At 40.0% G+C, this 19,740-nt stretch overlaps 1 protein-coding gene across 1 annotated transcript in view; it reads left to right on the plus strand.

Moving 5' to 3' along the window:
* The window catches only part of ppp1r14bb (protein phosphatase 1, regulatory (inhibitor) subunit 14Bb), a 33,065-nt gene extending 13,325 nt beyond the window's left edge, over nt 1-19,740 (plus strand). The window contains exons 2-4 of the mRNA XM_023289397.3: nt 15,371-15,454; nt 16,777-16,809; nt 16,899-19,740. Of these exons, the coding sequence (XP_023145165.1) occupies nt 15,371-15,454; nt 16,777-16,809; nt 16,899-16,967 (186 nt within the window). The 3' untranslated portion in view covers nt 16,968-19,740. The remainder of the gene's footprint in view (nt 1-15,370; nt 15,455-16,776; nt 16,810-16,898) is intronic.

Below are 19,740 nucleotides of genomic sequence, written 5' to 3' on the forward strand. Positions count from 1 at the left end.
TGTTTTATGGGTGGGGAAATGTCATCACTAAGTAAGGAAAATAAATAAAGAGAAAGAAAAGAAGAAATGGATGAATGAGGCTTATTGGGGTTCTTGTTTCAGGCCTTATCTGTTTGGTTTTTGATTCCTGTGTGATAATCTACTGGAATCTCCCACACTGTGACTTTTTTATCCAGCAGCTGATTGACTAAATATGGAAATGAACCAAAGCATTAGCTGATTAGATTATCCAACGTGTTGCCAAGAGGTCAGAGACTGTGTTGATGATTGATCTGTCTGAAAGAATAATAATGTTCACAAAATCCCTTTTGAAATCCAAATGGATTATATCCCAATAATGGCAGAATGAATTAAACGGTTGCACAAATAAACACGGATGTTTCTAAAAACACTGTTTAAGTGGAACTTCAATGACCTTACAGTCGCCTCTCTTGCCAGAATAAAGGAGTAAGTCAGTCAGTGTATAAACATGGCAAGTGCGCAACTCACTGTTAAGCCATTTTGTTGTGTTAGTGGTACTTGCCAAGAGTGACATAATGATAATCTGCTGTAATCCTTGTTTGTATGCATTCTTATTTTAATCTGCAGATAATCTCTTCTTTCAGTCCAATTGTAGTGATAATGACTCATCTGGCCTACAGAAGAAAAGGGTGTGTGGTCTTTCTCATGGTGATATGTCAGTTTTTACATTATTACCTGTCTGCACCGATGATAATTAGCAATCGACTGAAGATAAAAGGGAAAAATCTGCTTTTCGACAAACGCCCGAGGCCGCTTTTTCCAATTTGCCCAAGACACCTTCACACATGCTGAACATGCTCATCCCTCACATTCATATCATTTATATCAGTTTGTGGCACGCTGTGATTTTCTTCTACCCTTGTTCTCTGCCACACAAATGACAAAAGCTCAAGAAGAGATGCAGAGTGGAGGTGGAGGGTGAAAGGAGACACTTGAGATGCTGTCTGGATCACATATTTCAGATGAGGGATTTTGTAATTAGAGTGGGCCGAAGAGAGAGAGAGAGGGATGGATGATCTTTGTGCGTTGCTGCATGGAAATTGCATCTGTAAGTGAAAAGTTTGGAGCCAAAGGTTGTTTGTGCACTTAGTGTTTTTCTCAATCTGCCAACTGTGGTTGTCTTATATAATCTTTATGTTGTTTTTACCTTTTTATGCCCATACCCAGCGATTAGGTTTTTTTTGCAATTGAAGCATCGTTTTCCTTGGGATGACAAAGACGATTTGTCAGTTAGTTGGGTCAATGGAAAGTCCATAGGATATATCTTGCATACATTTTTATTAAAAGTAAAAAAAAAAAAAAAAAAATGTTTTTTTATGTTCATTATGATCATGTCTTTACAAATTCCATATTTATTTATTATGGAAACAGTCACTTATTAATAAAAAATTACTGCATATCACTAAAATATCAACTTAATAACCGGCCGAATTTAATAACAACCACCTTCTAATTAGGTAAACAATAATAAAATGAGCTTATTCAAAAATAGTTCTGATTGTGTTCTTTTTACTAAGTTGAGATAATCATGACAGATATTTCTGTTTTGGCAATATATCAAATTTTATATGGAAAATAACAAATTGTATCTGTGTCCCAGAAATCACTTTCAACTAAGTTACTCATTACAAAAACACCTCTCAAGGAAATGTGTTAATTCCAGATCACATGACCTGCTCCACATGATGTCATTTCCTCCTGAAGAAAAGACTGGCCAGACTCCAAGGCTTCCTGAGTTATTTAATATAAAGTAGTGTGTGAGTCAAGTGTGGATTTATGGCATGTCAACAGGTTTACTACAATATCTTTATAAATAACTTTCAATTTTACTCAAATGTATATATAATATTTAGAAGAATCTTTCTGTAAAAATGCCATGTGATGTTTGGTTATAGGCGACCATGTTGATTTTAGGCCTGAAAACAGCAAAAATGTCAACTATGATACAAAAAGTCCTGCAATTATATATTGACCCAGTTGGTGCACCATTTATAGCTGAAATATCTCAACAACTACAAGATCGATTACTACAAAATTTTGTACAGACATTCATGTGCCTCAGAGCATGAATCCTATTCACTTTGACAACTTTATAACACCATCATCAGATCTGAACCTAAAAGTTTCCAGTGTTGTGGTTTATCACTTATTAGCCTTAGCTGCGTTTTGCATGCTATCAGCTATGATGCTAAATCTAGTAAACATATCTTCTTAACCCTCCTGTTGTCCTCACTTACGGGCACCAAAAAATATTGCTTCCTTGTCTGAAAAAAATTCAGTTAAAAAAAAAAAAATCCCCAAATTTCTGAAAATTTGCAAAATTCCAATAATTCCTTAAAAGTTTCCCTTAAAAAATTCATTTTTAAAAAATACCCCAAATTTGGCAAGAAAATTATTAAATATTTTCAAAAAATGAGTACAAATCTTCCAAAAAAAATCCTAAAAATATCTAAAGTGATTCCATATGTATCAGTAAAACTTCTAACATTTTCTTTTAGAACATTCACATAAAAATCAAACAAAATCCAGTGAAATTCCCTGGATTTTGGTTGATTTTTTGGGGGGAATGTTCTTATGAAACATTTTTAACATTTCTTTTTTTCTACCAAAAAATGCTCAAAAACTTCCCAAAAATGTTGAAAATGTGGACATCAGAAGTTTTGCTGTGAAAATATTGTTTTTTTTCCCACATTTTCAAACTTTAAACTGGGTCAATTTTGACCCGCAGGATGACACGAGGGTTAATATCAGCATTGTCATGCTAACATCATAATCCTGAGCCTCATCCGAGCTGCTATCATGACTCTCAGCCTTTATACAGCATTTCTACAGTCTGATTCATCGTTGTGTAGCTAACCACTTGATGCTGCGCTATTTCTGTACTGCGCTTACCTCAGATCACTCGTCGGGCTGTGTTACTGTGATGTCTTTACACTTTTTTTTTTTTTTTTTAACTATAGTTTGTGTTTATATAGGTGATAACTGCTGTAACTATTAATACATTTATTCCAAACCGTCTGCTAAGCCATGAGTGCTTAGAAGAGGAAAACTTTTATGGAGGGTCCACAGGTTAAATCGCTCCTGTCGTACTGTGTTTACTGCTGCATGTAAGCAGCTGTGTCAGTCTGCGCCCTCGTGTTCATGTAGTTAGAAAGCAGAACACAGCGACGGAGCTCCAGGGCTGGCAGCAGCCGCTCAGTTGCCAGTACAAGTCCACCCAGAGCTGGTTGTGACCCCGTGGGACCAGCAGAGTCTCCCCGGGTGAAGCTGCAGCACAGACATGCCCAGTCGACACACAGAAACCACTGAACCGTTCAGTCAGGCCAAACAAGCCGATGTGCGAATCGTTCAACCGTACAGCGAGTTAGTTGTGACTACGGGCAGCTTTTGGAGGGTCAAGGTTGGGTGACATTCTACATTTTAACTCTGCAAATAGAGTTTTTTTTTTTTTTTTTAAGCAAAGTGTGTGATGTTTGTGTGCTGTGGGTGGAATCAGAGGGAGACGAGGCGTTAAACTTGAACCACAGTTTCACCCTGTGGCAGTTTTGACAGACAGCCGCATTAGTGTTAGAATCTGCTGTGAATAACCGTAGAAAACTGCTGATTTGTCTGCAGATATTTGACATGTTGCATCACTGTGGCTTTATTTAGCCGTTCTGTTTTTTACTGAGAAATAATTTCACTCTACAGTGCCTATAAAAAACTATTTACCCACCTGAAAGTTTTGATTTCAACATTGAAATCAAAAATTTATACAGAAAAGACTCTTTCATGTCAAAGTGAAAACATATTTCTGCAGCCAAGGGTGCATTTACTAAATACTGACTTAAAAAGGGTGAATTCTTACGCAGTCACTTATTTTATGGCATTATTTTGTAGAAATCTGTTCTCACTTTAACATGAAAGAGTCTTTTTTGGTAAATTCTTGTCCAAAAAAAGCCAATTTAAATTGTCTATGATTCAAAGCAGAAAAGCAATACACATTTCAAAAGAGATAAATACTTTTGAAGATGGATTGTTCGTGTTGAATGTGCTGAATGCACAATGTCACTTTTTGTTGCTTTTGTGCAATTTCCTGACCATATTTATTCTATTTTATTGGTTCTTATTTCATTTCATTTACCTCCCATATTGTATATATCTGGCCTCCTTTGCAGATGTTGTCATTTTTAATATTGTCTTGTTATATATGTACATTTGATTTTATTATTTAATGTTCATGTCTTATTTCTTATTGCTTGTTGTTAATGCATCATCCAGCGGAAGCTATTTATATTTTTGTCATGCCCCCATGTATGATGACAATAAAGCCATTCTATTCTATGTTATATTTCTTATTTTCCCTGTATTTTGTGAGGAGTTATTTTGTTTTCATGGCTCTAAACATGTTTTAGAATTTCCAAAATCTTCTTGTATGCGCTTTTCAACAAAAACTACACCAACTGTTTGATTTAATGAGGGGAAAACTTCCAACAGGGATGAAAACTTTTTACAGCCACTGGATATTACAATTATGTTCGTCTTTCTATCTGTTCTATTGTCATCTAATTACAGTGCGAGTCCAATCTAAACTACTGCGCCCGCGTCCTAATTATAGTGATGAATGTTTCCTGGCTTCATGTGAAGATTCATTCGGTGTACTTGGAGCCTGTTTGGTTTGGCTTTCTCTTGCAAGAAGTCTGAAACTACCCACACAGCACCGGGACACATATTAGCATGCCCACATCACTACCACCACACTCTGGAGGCTCTGCTTCTTTTTACTTTACATGACAGAGCCATTTTATCTGGGGAGCGATAGCAGGAAGGCTGACGGGGGCTGCAGAGTCAAAACAGATGGAGGGACGGGTATAATGGGCTAAATGAGGGGTTGTTTTAAGAGAGTTTTTATAGAACGACGCCATTAACAGGCCTCCTATGTACTTACTTCTAAAAGGCGCATGTAGCGAAGCATTAAGAAGTAAATTTTTATAAAGAAATGTGTAATGTTTCCTTTCATCAGCAGGGAAAAAGAACAAATCCCAACTGCAAACTGCACTACAAAGTCGAGTAAAGAAAATGGGACTGATTAAAACAGTTAAATGATATTCTCTAGTCTCTGTTCTGACTGTAAGGAGGCTATAAAGTGGTTTGTCTGTTTTGCCTGCGGCTCTTTCTCCCTGTTTTTCATATGATTCAAAACAGGACATCATATTCTTCCTGTGAGGAAGTGCATCCAACTGATTAGACGCGCAATAGAGATGAAGATCAGCCGCACGCACACAACCCACGAAACAAAAGGCGCACAGTAACACACATACACAGGACTGGATTAAGTACATTGCATTGATTATGGATCACTTTGGTTTATGGTTTATGGTTGCCTGTGAGGCCACATATTCATTACAGCAGCCAGTCGCCACTTAGATTAATTGTGCGCTCACACACAAACACACACACTGTTATCGCTCTGCACCCTTTTAAGTGTTTCTTTTTAAGTCTTACATACACTCAGATGGCCACTTCCCACAGATATCACTATGCCACCCCTCCCCTCCAAGTTCACATGCTCAGACCGGAAGTCGCTGGCTGCTCCGGGGGGGTTTTAACCCTTTAAGTCGTTTATGAAGCTGTATTTTCAGCTCCCACATCGTAAAAGCACGTCTGTGCAACTCGAAGCAGAAGAGATCCTATGGGAAGCCGACATCGCCAGTGTGCTTGTTGTTGTAAGATCTGCAGATTCCTGATAAGCAGCCGTGTGTGTGAGACAGAAGGAGATAGAAGGGAGATGGAAAGCAGCAGGCGATGAGTGACACAATGCATTTGTAATCCCTACACCCCTGTCGACCTCTGGGTGACTCCCCCTCGTAAGTAGTTTGCAGCCAGGCGGCCCAAATGCCACCAGCTAACCTACTGCAAACACACTGAGGGTGAATCTCTGCAGCGCTGTGGTAACGGCAGCCAGAGGGGAAGGGCATCAAAGGAGACGTAAAGATAAAGGGACGGGGGGGGAGGCAGGAAGCAGGTTCAAGCCCAGTATTTTTCCACTATTCTCCATCCTGTCTCTGCGCGTCTGTTTGTCTGTGTTAATCAGATGATCGCAGACCAAACTACCACACCAGTCACAAGGGTGTCATGAATTACCACCTCGAGATGGCTTCCAGGCTGCAGTTTAGCTTCCAGCTCCTTGTCTTTGAGTTTGGCGAGGAAAATGTGGTTTTGTTGTGGCCCTTTTTTACGAAGGAACATGTTTCCATATTGTCTGCGGACATTTCCAAATAATCTGCCAGCACCAAATTTAACAGTTTATCCTCTTCTCGGAAACTAATGTTGAATTCTGCTAGGAAAGAATGCTTTTGTGTTTGGTTTCTCTGTTATATTCCTGTGTTTGATTTGGGCTTGACGGCAGTTCTGTTGCGTAGCCTTCCTTGCTCAATCAGTCGGCGTTTATTTGAAACTCAGGCCTGCACACGCATACGATGTGGCAGTCTGAATGTGCAGTTACTGGCTCATGGTTGAGGCTTTATGAGCTGTGTTTGCCAGTAAAACCCCTTCTGTACATTCTCAGTTAAATATAATTAAGGGTTTTTTTTTTCTTTGCAAAAGCATGTTTGTAGCTTTATTTCGCTAGAATTGGAAATCACACAGTAACTCATGATATCATTTGACGACAATCCTATCATGATACAGTGATTTTCTGATAACTGAAGGTGAACAAAAAGCAGGAATCATGTATTTAATCACAGCAATATGTGTTATTATTTCAGTTATAATAATGTTTCTGATTTGTCTTTGCTGTGACTTTCATCTTCTTTACTGTATTTTAGTTAACTTTAATTCACTTTACCTCATTTGGTTGATGAATGCTGCCACCGAGAGTCATAAAATTCTCTCATAAGTCAAATAGTAATCCATTTTGAAAGGAAAATATTTGGCACCAGTGAATTGCTGAAGTATCACAAGAACAAGTGATGCAATATGCTAGAACTTTAACTAGCAAGAGTTTCAGCCTTGACCAACTGATCCTTACAAGGGTGTCGACCAGCTATCGGATCTCATATTGGTGTCAGTATTTTTCTTCAACCCATTCCCAATCAATTATATAAATGCGCTGCTTTGGTTATGATGCAGCCAAATCTGTCAAAACTGTATTCACTGCTCTGTGGACTGACTGTGGTCTGATTGGTTACATGTCAAGTAATAACCTGTCATCAACACTGAAGAATAAATGCAGAGACGTTCTCTTTTATTAAGTATATTTCAAATATAAATAAACAAGGGCATTTCAACAGGGGCCTGCACAGTTGCTGGATAGTTAGCATCGTCGCCTTGCAGCTAGAAGATCCCCGGTTTGTGTACCAGGGATTCTAAAGTGTCCATAGGATGTGAGTGTGATTGTTTGTCTCTAAGTGTGGCCTTGTGATGGACTGGTGACCTGTCCAGTCAGCTGGGATAAACTCCAGCTCCCCCGCGACCCCAATGAGGATTAAGTGGTGTTTAGATAATGGATGGATGGATGGCATGTCAACAATTTAGAAAAAAATCATACCCACCTTTTCAGTTTTACTGCAAATGTATATCTGTTCCAAATACCACTTATCGACATCCTTGACTCTCTGAATCACAAAAAAAGGCATGTTGTCTCTTTTAAAAAAATCACCAAAATGACATCATTTATCAGAGCCAGAAACTGAAGAAGAGAAAGAATCATCATCGTTGATGTGACGCTCCATTGAACAACTTCAGCTAAAGATCATAATGTTTCATGAAAATCACTTTATTATACATGTCTCCATTAAAACATGCCAAAATATTCCATTTGCATGCACAAGAATCTGTAAAGAAATTCAAATTCTGCACACCTCGATGCCACTGAGAAGCCATTAGTGACTTCCAGTCAGATGACAAATATTGAAGGATTTTTTTTCCCAGTGTTGATAATATATGTGGGCACTTGGAAGAACAGGGTGTATAGATTGATTCCAGGTTTTTCTGTTTTGTATAATAAGTGATTAAACTTTAGTTGTTTTTTTTTTTTTACTTTTTAATGAATTATGGCATTACAACTTTGTTTTACTGCACTAAAGACATTTTTGAGTGGCTGTGCTGTTTCCACAGAGGTGCAGTGATGTGACAGGAGCAAAAGACTCACAGAAACTGTTTGAGGATTAGAGGGTTAATCAGGCCTTGAAAAAAAAAATCATATCATTGACTAATCCTAAGTAGCTGAAACTACTCTGATGTTCACGATGCGGAGCTGTAAAACTGGTATGTGGACAGTATGTTCTCTCACCCGTGAGAACCAAAACACACAGTAAGAGTCAAACCATTTCAACAATGCCTGAGCTCACTTTGTCTGCAGAGCGGTTGCACATGTGCAACTTGACATTGTCAGCATTCACACATATTTTCTACCTGTGTGACTGTGCCAAGTGAACCGGAATCGAGTAATAGTTTTAATGGAGCACACACATAAACACGCTCTAGCTTGCCGAGTCTCTAATGCGTACGCACTCTTACAGTATAAACACTCAGCAAAATGCTTCCCTGCTTGGACTGACCTCAATACAGAATGGATAAATCTGCAAAGGAAAAGCACAAAGTGTTGGTGTAGCAGCTGTCGATCTCCTCGTCTGTGTTTCCCGTGTGTCTGCAGCACTGTGCAATAAAGCAAAAGAATTAAAAACAGCACATAAAATAAGCAGTAAAGGCTCTTTTCTGCTCTGATGGATGCATAAAGTATCAGTTTGCCGCATGAGTCTAAACAAACACACACGAGGAAATTAGAGAGAATGTCATTGTGTTTTGCCACGTGGCCTACTTTTCCTACTTCTTCCCTTTCCTCCTTCCTCCATCCTGTCTGCTCCAGCCACCACTTCCCTCTGTTTCCCGCTTCCTTTTGCCCTCCTCTTTCTCGCCGTCCCTTTGTCAAACCAGCCAAAACATTGTTTTTGTGTTGTGGAGCAGAGCGGGCAGTTGTCCATCCTCAAGTCTGTTTATTTTTATCCTTGTTTGTTATCGACACAGTAGAAAAGCAAAAGTGGCTGTTTGTCATCCAGATTCTGTTAAGCCTTTCTGTCGGTCTTTACCTTTTTAAATGCTCTTCTCGGCCCTCACAAGCTGACACAGTTTCTCACACACAGTTTACACAGATTCTATCAAATACATCAGTTATGGAGAGTGTTGTCACTGGAAGGCATGCTGTGTAATCCTTGTAGGTGGCCTCTGCGACCTACTTTCGCAACACAGAGCTGCCAAAGTGGTGGCTTGTATCCCCCATTAATATACCTGTACTGTCATTTCTTGTCTAAATGCATTAATACAACAGTTCAGCTTTAGAAAACTACTGCTTCTTCATACTTAAGCTTTCTTGTATTTGCAGTCTCAGTTCTTTTTATACACAACTTGCAAGTTTAAATCAGGTTTAAGGTCAGTTAGGGTTATGTGAAATCAAGTCAGGCAAAAATTAAAAAAAAAAAACTGACTTTGCTTCTCCATCCTCATTATTTCCCTTTCCAGAGATATTTCCAGTAGCCACGACGGGCCTTTTTGTTGTAACGCGAGGACACTGACCCACTTGTGTGTAGCTTATGTTTTTCCGGAGCAGGAGCTGTATCTGGCATTTCATCTGTCCAAAGCCTGCAGCCGCTGCACAGCTCCCCTGTGAGAGGAATAGTACTATGGCCTCACATATTCACACACCGCGCTCTCATACTGTCACTTCTCATTCGGCTCTGTTCTGCAGTAAGCCTCCAGACAAATGCTGTGTCTGACTGTTGCTCTCTCTCTCTGTATGAGAATCACATTTGCAAGCTTGTCAGGAAGAGTGTAATTATATTCAAAGACTACAATAATATGATAAAGCAATATGCCAGTTTATGGTATCTGGTTGTTTTTCAGGTGATTTGTTCTCAGTTGAAGCTGATTTTGTCAATGAAAAATCACCTCTGGTTACTATAAGTTACCTTCTACAAGGGAGGGGATTCAGTTTTTTCCCCCAATTTGATTTGAGCCATTGAATGTCCACTCTAGTACATTTTTCTAAGTCACTTCAAGTACATAAAAGTAACTAAAATCAAGCCACATATAGTATATGATTGATAACTGAATGCAATTAGAATGTTTCTTAATGTTACATCGGTGGTCCTGAACCTTGTTGTAAAGCTTGGGTCTAAAATGAAGCGTGGACATGGTAGGGTAGACTGTGGCTCCATAAACTCCAGAAGATGATCAAAATCTGTACTTTCTGCATGCATGTCAGAAAGTGTATTGTAGATTAGCTGTTGTATCTGGTTGTTCCACCAGGTGGAGCCACTTACCAACCAGAAGAGGTATTCATTACAGCCAGTACTGTGTTGGCAAGCAGAGAGCATTGTGGGGTGTTTAGCTAGCAATGGGCACCATGACAAAGATTTCTGTGCTGCTTAATGACCTCCACACAGAACACGTGTTTAAAAATGGCTGAGATCAACTAGAACAGTGTTTATATATCCCAGTGGCTTGTAACAGAGTGCCTGATGACGACAACTGCAACTGATTGATAATGCTGCCGATTACTGAGTTGAAAAAGTATCGAAGATTTGCATCCTTAGTGTCCTGCCATGAATCAGGTCTTTCTTTACAACACCTGTGTGACGGCAGACCTAAACAAAGGATCAGGCCTAGGTTTCTGCTGATACCAATCAATTAAAAAATGTCCTGATCAGCCCTAATCAAGACATCCCTTCCTACTACAGATAAGAGATGGAACTGTAGCCGTGATGTTCGGAAATACATCCTGTTAACACATTCCTTATAGTAACTGTAATACAAGCAGTTTCCTACAGAAAGTATTCGCTGCGGCATGTTAGTTATGTGTTGCATGGCTATGGATCAGAAGATACAACAGGTTGGCAGTTCAACCCCTTCGCCCTCTGCATGCCGAAGTGTCCTTGGGCAAGATACTGAACCCAGACTTGCTGTCACCATTGTTGTGTAAATGTGTATCTGAATGGGAGCCTTTATTTATATACATTCATGTCATTCAATGAGACCTGGGTCATATATTCACACCACTAACTGTATGTGAGTCACTGATATGGCCCTCACGGGTGTCTCAGATGATAGTTATGGTCTGACATTAAAGGTTATACTCCTTTGGACAGCTGCAAGCACCATAGACATGTTATTATATTACATTCTATTCCAGTTGAAGGACATGTTCCATATATGCCTCGTAGATCCACATCTATGTTCTCGTAGGAAGATTGATGCTTCATGTACAATCTCTGATATTGAAACTGAAATCACCTGTACTCTAGTGGACCTTCACATGCTTGCTGAAACTATATCTTTACACTTAGAGGCCCAGCCACTTTGTTTTTTACTTTAATTTCACACCCACCTGTATCAAAAGGTACCACAAGCATCCATCTGATCCAGATCTGTTTCTGAATGTCCTGAAAAGAGTTCACGCTAAAGCAGATGTACCTTGCTTTACCTCCACACCTCCTCTGAATCGTTCCTCGCTGCTCTGCTTTGTTTACACCTGCACTGAATGCCAATATCTCGTAGACACCTTTCTTTTATTCCCGACCACATCTGCAGCCAACAGTAAACCCCCTCCAGACTCCAGACTAGTTCAGTAAGTCAGTCTGGAGAATTGTTTTGGAAATCCTCCCTTGTGATTCCCTGCTTTCTTTGTGTCTCCTCTCTGAAGCCTGTCTTCCGGCCTTTTTCAGCATCTCTCCCTCCCTCCCTCCCTCCCGTCGCTCTCCCTCGTCTCTCAGCTCTCCCCCTCCTCACTCTTTCAGTCTGCTCCACTCAGCTGCTCAGCCTCCTAGATGCGCTCCTTAACCTCTTACCTTCCTTCCTCCTGGCGTTCCCTTCCCCCTTTCACAGATTTAACAGTGTCTGTTAAATCATTTTCAAGTAAGCCGCATTAAGCCACTATAATTTATGCTTTAAACATTACATTTACCTCACGACCTTCGACACAGAGCTTTAAAAACACACCCAACATCGATCCATATAATCACTGGAAAATTGCCTTAACTACCTATTAACTTCCTTTGTCTTTCATCGTTTCTTCCTTGTAGTCGCACATGGAGCCCACATGTTGTGTGCATCAGTCTTCAGTATGTCTACTAATTTTCCCGTGAATTAGATTTTGTGTTGCAGTGAGAAAGTGTGTTAATGCTGCCTACTTTTTCTGCTGCTTCTACATCTGTTGTGCATGTGCTGCACATTGTTGTGCGCTTACAGTGCGTCCATGTGTGTGCGTAAGTGTGTTGCTTTGCTGACAGTAAGTCTGTCTGTCACCTCCAGTCTCTATCTCGCACACACAGGCTGTCGGGCTTCGAATTAAATCCTAATACTCTGCTTTTACACACACACACACACACACACACACACACACACACACACACACACACACACACACACACACACACACACACACACACACACACACACACACACACACACACACACACACACACACACGCCACATCTCAGACTTATTAAAGCCCATTTTATAATTCTGTAATCCGCGTGTGTGTAAGGTGTGCACAAAAAAAACTACAGTTCGGTTAACATGACACACAAATGTGCTCACGCAGCATGTTGCGCCTGTCTGTCTCCACGTTTGTGAGTCCACACGACTTGTGCGAGTGTGTGTTGGGGTGTGTGTTTGTGCGATGGGATAGGGGGCAGTCAGGCAGGTGCAGAGACAGCTGGTGTGGGCAACTCGAACCGAGGGGGAGGACGAAAGCGAGGGAGAGATTCCTAGAGAACGGCATGAATGTAGGGTAGCAATTGAGCTGCAAAAGAGGGGGAAACGAGTGTTCGTACGAGTGTGTGTGTTCTTGTCGCCAGTGGTGAAGCACTTGTATAGAACACACTGAGCCACTGTGTGTGAGTGAGACAGATGGAGAAACAGAGGAAGACAGGAAGACCATTTAAACACTTTTTATAGAGCGACAGATTAACCGGGAAAAGGGATTGACTGGATAAGGAGAGAAGAAGTGACAGGAAAGAGACAAAGAGTTTTATTTTTTGCTTCGCTTATTCACAAATCTTTCCTGGAGGTCTTCTTAAAGTTGATATTCGAAGTGTGTGTTGCCATTTACTGTGAATTCCAGGTCAATTTTGAAAAGACAAATTTGTCTAATTTTGCACGTGTCGTCTGTGGTGTTTCACAGGAGCAGATTTCACCCCTTTGAGATTTACAACCGCCTGTTTTCACTTGAGGCAACGGTGTGATAGTCAGCAGTTAGCAGCCAAGTTTTTAACAAAGCCCTTTCTGTAGGAAACACTCAACAACAAATGAAGAAAGGTGTTATTCTGCAATAAATCTTAGAAGTCTTGTGCAGTAGATTTCATGCTCATGTCCAATGCAGACCTTTAGAGACGGTGTTGTTTTAATGGTAATAAATCAAAGCAGGTGCTCCTCCATGCAGGCATGTTTTTACTTTTTAGTAAGTACAGATTGTGTTTTGAACAGTTAATCAATGTCAAATCAAAATCGCAATGTGAAAACATGAAGTGAGGCCATCAAACAATGAGACAAATGTTGTAATTTAGTTTGTTATTTGAGCAGATTGAAACTTTGAGGGGTTGATGAGTTTATCCCCTGTGGTTTAGCTAACATAATCCTAGTTTCTGTACTTAATAACCTCACCTTGTGGATTTTGCAGCACTTCTGACCCAGAGTTTAAACTGATTTTACACATTCAAGCCCTCGTTCTTGCTCGACGGTCAGGCTTTTAATGGTATTCTGTGTGGTACAGTAAAAACTGAACTGAAATTTGACTTTAATAAGTTCACAATTATATATATGAGTTGGATGAGATGTCTCATGTCTGTACTGTAAGTTATTGCGATGGTTAGCTTAGCTTAGCATAGGCACAGAAAATGGGCTTGGATTAGCTAACCTGGCTCAAGATAATAATGCAATGTTACCAGCATCTCATCCCTACAAACACGTTTGCAAAAAGTCCTATTCAAAGCCAGTGTAGACAAATACAAGATATTTAATAACACCTGCACACAATGAGGCTAAAAATGCAGATAGGTGGCCAACATAACCAATGAAAATGGAAGACGATGAGCACCGAGAGACACAAATGCAAATGAATGTAGTTACCTGTCGGGTTAAGCAGTGAAACATGTTGCAGGTTTATGTGGAAATGTAAAATGTGGCTGTCTGCTCACTAGCTGTAGAAATGTCCACCTCACTTTGTGAAAAAGTAGCAGTAAACCCATGTAGGAGTGCATAGTTAGACAGGTAGACCAACCAGTCATCTTAGTGGACTGAATGTAATGATTGAACAGCGTTTTGCAGGCACCAACTACAGATTTTTTGTCTTTTTATTATCACAGGATTTCATTCATCAATTGGAATGTAAAGAGACTTTGACAAATATAATAAAAAATGCTTCTGGGATTCTTTGCCGACTGTAGCTCTATCTCATTGTGGAAAAAGAAACATATGGACTTCATCAGTGGTAAACTTTGGACCACAGCAGCCTCCTGCTACCAGTCACTGTGTTAATCTAATCTAAGTGGCTGCTGGACAGACATGAGAGACGTATTGACCTCAAGGAAGCGAACATATTTCAGACTATTCCTTTAATCATGTTGTTTGCCAACTTTAGATATTGATTTGTCCTAAGCAATCCTAGTAATAACAATCTGTGCAAAATAAGCTACAGATAGTTTAAATTGAAGATAGTCTGTGCTTTAAAAATGTAATTTAGACATACACATATAGTGTGTAAGTTGCTGCTCTTTTCTGTTTCACTGTTACCAGATAAAGTTTTAAGTCTTTGTGATGCCTTATGGCTGTTGATGTCAAAACACTGTCATCTAACCACTGCTTTATTTCTATTATTCAAGCAACTGAAGTTATTTTGAATACGGGTTATGATAAATAAAGAAGCAGCATTATTCTCACATGCAGCTCAGGGATTTTTACAAACTGTCCACCAACGCAGACTACATTTAGACGAGTGTATTTCCTTTGTCTGTACTCCAACTTTAAAAATAAATGGGTTCTTGGTTCACAAAAACTGTCCACATGTCTGCGTCTCTTTGTCTCTGTCTTGTACAACATGTGGGCTGGTGGGAGAGCATCGCCCCCTAGTGTCCAGAGCTTCATCAGTGGCTGCACCACGTCATACAGACAGAAAGGCTTGCTGGTCTATTTGCAGACGACCACAAAACATAAACGCAGGCTCTGAGAATAGAAAGGATAATGAGGATTTGTTTCCATGTGTTTATGAAAAGAGCTTCACTGATGTATGTGTGAGCCGTCAGCTGACATGAGTGTTGTAAGTAGGTGTATTTGAAGTTTTGTTTCTGACTCTGCTCTGTTCTCTTGTTGTTACAGGAGGAAGCCATCCCAGAGCTGGAGATAGACGTGGACGAACTGCTGGATATGCCCAGTGACGTTGAACGGGCAGCCAGGGTCAAGGTAGGACAAACATACACTTGTGTTGAAGCATGTGAAGACTTTATAAGGGTTTTTGACTGATAGAGATCCAGCTTAGATCTTACAACACAAGTTAATATTGGAAATATGTTGATTTTACAGAACTTAAAATGGTATTAACGTAAGCACAAATAAGTCATAACGAGAGACAGATTGGTGACCCACCCAGTAAACTCCTGTATGAAACTTTTACCAAAGGGTTGACAAGTTGGCAAATGGAATTTCTGGCATTTTGACCAAAAGTAGGTTGGTTGACAACCTAAAATACTGCTTCCTTGAAAGATCCAAAGGGGAATCATGTTGATGTCAGCATCGTAAGTAGGAAAGTATGAAACCGGTGAAAACAAACAAGCGGAATGGAGACAAAGCTTGTCCAGAGGGTGTACTATGATGTGATTTTAGTGCATAAGTGAGATATATTGAGCCTAAAGTCAGAGTTTTCAGTGCCACAAACTTCTCGAGAAGGCTTATGATAAGAGTTTTGGCTTTAAATCATCTTTTAGAAGCATGTTGTGATGGTTCTCTATTAGTGATACAGATATGTTATATCAGCAACTGAAAGCATTGCATTGCTACAAGAACCTACAAGCATTCGGTTAGTGAGTTCATAAATGTGTTTTTGCTCTTTTTCCTGATTAACTGCTGTATCTGTTTTACACTGAAAATATGGAAATTGATTAATCTATTGGTATTTATTGCAAAGAATATGAATCAATTTCACTTTGACTTGGCCAAAAAGTAATTTTCTTGATTATGGGACAGTAAATGCACTTCACCAATATCATGTTTAACTGAAAGAGCAGTAAAGTGCAGCTGCTCTGTTAGAAATAAGCAGCTTCATTTGGTTTTCTACCAACGTTCCAGTCTTACATCATGTGCAGTAGCAGCACTTTTTACCTTCATACATTTTTATATTCCTCATAGCTTTCAATCATAACATCCTGTTCCTCTTTCATGTAGAAGAAGAGTCACTAGACATGTCATACACCCCCTTTTATGTGAGTCTAAAGCAGAAAACCTGTTTAACAAAGAACGTGACAACAGCTGTCCAGACACTACTCATCTCTGACGGGGGTTTTAGGATTTGTTCAGCCGGCTAACTCAAAGAAAGTCTGGCTATGTCAAACTTGCTGCTGAATTCCAACAAAAGCTCCAATGCATTTAAGATCTGAGTGTGGAAATTGTTCTGTGGGAGAAAAACGGTGACCGATTTGATTTTCTGTCAGTCAAAATTCCCAAATAAAAGTGCAGAAACTTTGCTGCTACAGAGCACCATTTCATCCTGTGTTTTATTGTCTTTACAGGACTTACTGGTTGACTGTTTCAAACCTACTGAGGTAAAACTTCTTCATTCCCTTTTCTCGAATCTCCAAATCCACATTTGTTTTCCTTCCGAGTCCCCTCATATGTTCTCGTCTTCCTTCAGGATTTCATCTCAGAGCTGCTGGACAAGATCCGAGGGATGCAGAAGCTCTCCACGCCTCAGAAGAAATGATGGCGTCCCTCCTCTTCCTCCTCACCCTCCTCCTCCTCACCCAACATAGTCCCTCCCACCTCGGTCCTCACCTCTCGTCTTCCTGCCGCTCTTTTGTTTTAATGTCAGTTTTCTTCCATTGAAGATTATGAAATGTTACAACTGAACCTTGTTTCTGGATTCAACCCTAGACGTCGCTTCTCTTTTTCTTTTTTGCTGTCAGTGGCCCTTGTTTGTTTGTTGTTTGTTGTCTGTTTATTTGTTGGACTTCCTTCATTTAAAAAAAAAAACTGTCAGCAAAGAAGAAAAGTAAAGAATTCTTGAATAGGCGATTATGGGCTTTAATCCAGGCTCCTTCCCTTCTCTCTTTTCTCCTCCTGACTCTGCTCCGGCCAACGTTTGGCTCTGCTCCTCTTCCTCACCCGGCTCCTCTTCCTCCCCCTCCTCCCATCTGTCTGAGGAGGAAGAGGAACTGAGATGAATCCCATAATTACCGAGAGCAGAGTGGGAAGAAGGACAAGAGAAAGAGGCGGCAGCAGCCAAAAAAAAATGAGGAAAAGAGAAGCAGCCAATCAGCTTAATCATCGCTTAAGTCTCCACCAATGAGATTCCTTGTGTTGTTATTTTTAAACTTCTAATTTTTTTTGCTGTTTCCTGGTTCTGTTTGAGGGCACGGGGTTATTCACTTTGCTTTTAGTTTATTTTTTGTTATTTTCGGGGGTCAGAATGGTCTTTTTGCTAATTCTCCCCCCCGTAATCAGAGGCATTGCTGCAGTGGTGCATTCAAAGACTTTTTTACTTTTATTTTTTCGTGTCTGTATGTCTGTTGAGAAAATCTGCACTATGTCATTTTGGGAAGAAAATCCGAACCTCTGACCACAAAGAATAATGTATGGTTTATCTTTAGTACAGAAAAGAGGAAAATTTGATGCCTGGAAACGGAAAAAAAACAAGGTTGGCTGTAGTGGTCATACGGCCGGACCGGTTTTAGACTCTTTTTGAAGCTTGACCAGATGTAGGTTCTCTGGACGACTAGAGTTCAAATTTGAGAAACAAAAAAAGGTTTTTTCTTTCCTCAAATGCGTAGTAGAGTCAGGAGAGATCTCCTCAGAAGCCACTGCTGTCCAGCCTGCACATACGTTCTGTATGTCTGTGTTGCTAAAATGCTACGTGTGTGTATGTTGCTACATAATGTACAGCAACATCTCTTGTAGGAGTGTGTTTTTTTGGGCCTGTATATTCTGCTGTTCTGTACGACAGATAGGATTTTTTAGTATAGGACTGGTTCCTGTTTTTTTTTTTGTTGTTTTTCTCATTTAGTCTCACACACACACTGACAGTCCGATAGGGGGACCCAGAACAAAACAAAGCTGCCTTTTTTTAATCAAACCCACACATCTCCCCCTCTACTCCCATGCCATTTTCTAAGAAATTATTTTGACCACCACATTCTTTGTTTCCGGAGCTGCCTGTCACGTCATGTGAGCAGGAAGGGAGGCCATTGTTTCAGATTGAAGCTGCCTAAACGCTTCTTTTTTCCCTCCTTCTTTCCTCGGGGCGGAGGAAACGCATTAACAGACACAGCTGCCTCCGACACAGATGCACATCCACACCAGGCGACATGCAGGGAGAAAGAGAGAGAGACAGGTCCATAGATGTCACAAGATCTGTGGGTTTCTTTTTTTTTCCTCCCTCCACTGCTGCTGCCAATCATCTCCAAGAATAAGCCATCTGTTTCTGATCCTGGGCCAATCAGATCAGAGCCAGGAGCCCATTGGCCGACGGGAGGAGCAGCGATTCCTGTGACCAATTGCGAACACCTGCAGTGACAGCAGACCTTCACTGCCTTTTCTCTCCCACACATAAGCATTCACACACTCCGGCCCATTTTCATCTTGCTGCTCTGTCATTTCCCCTCATTTTCTCTCCCTCCCATCCATTTCCATCCTTCTCTCCACCCTCCTCTCTCTCTCTCTCTTTTTTTTTATTATTAAACAGATGTTGCCTTAGGTATTATTTATGTTACAAAAACCAAATAAACAGGAGACATTCATTTTTTTTGAAAACTGCTAAAAATGTGTATTACTGAGCAGCGTGTGAAGAATCGCTCAAACAAAATGAGATTCTGTTTTTTTCTTCTTTTTTTTTTTAGAAGTGAGTGTTTAATACTTAGGCCTTGATACAGTGATTTTGTTTCGATAAACAATGTTCTTTACATTTACCGTTTGAATACTTGGTCTGTTTTTATTGTGATCATGACACTTCTTGACGCCAGGCCTTGGATTAACATGTAGTTGAAACGAGAAAAATCCATTCAGATACACGTTTTTTTGGTGCGATTGCTTTTGCCTTTCCCGGTGGTGTTTCCAAATCTGCAGTTTTTTTTTTTTTTTGTTTGTGGGTTTTTTTGGAGATGTTCTGATTGGTCGAATCGCACCAGGCAAAGCTCAATCAGTAGCTGAATTTGAGTGGATTTTCATTTCTAAATCCAGGTTTTGGATTATACCTTCTTAGACTGTTATTGAGAAGTCTGTTTTTTTACTGTTGGGGAAAATTGCAAAAAGTAAAAAAGTTTAAAAAAAAAAAATAATTAAAAAAAGTATATATGCTGATTATTATCATTGAGGCTAAATACAAGAGCTAAACCATGCAGATTGGTGGAGTGGTGGTGTGTTTTTTTGGACAATGATTAGATCAAACCAACCAACAAATGTAGCAATAGCAACAACAGGTCTTGTTTTTGCCCAATTTTGTTACACTTTTATGCAACTTTAATAAAAACATGTAAAATGGA

This window comes from Amphiprion ocellaris, chromosome 23, assembly GCF_022539595.1.
Source record: "Amphiprion ocellaris isolate individual 3 ecotype Okinawa chromosome 23, ASM2253959v1, whole genome shotgun sequence".
Lineage (NCBI taxonomy): Eukaryota > Metazoa > Chordata > Actinopteri > Pomacentridae > Amphiprion > Amphiprion ocellaris.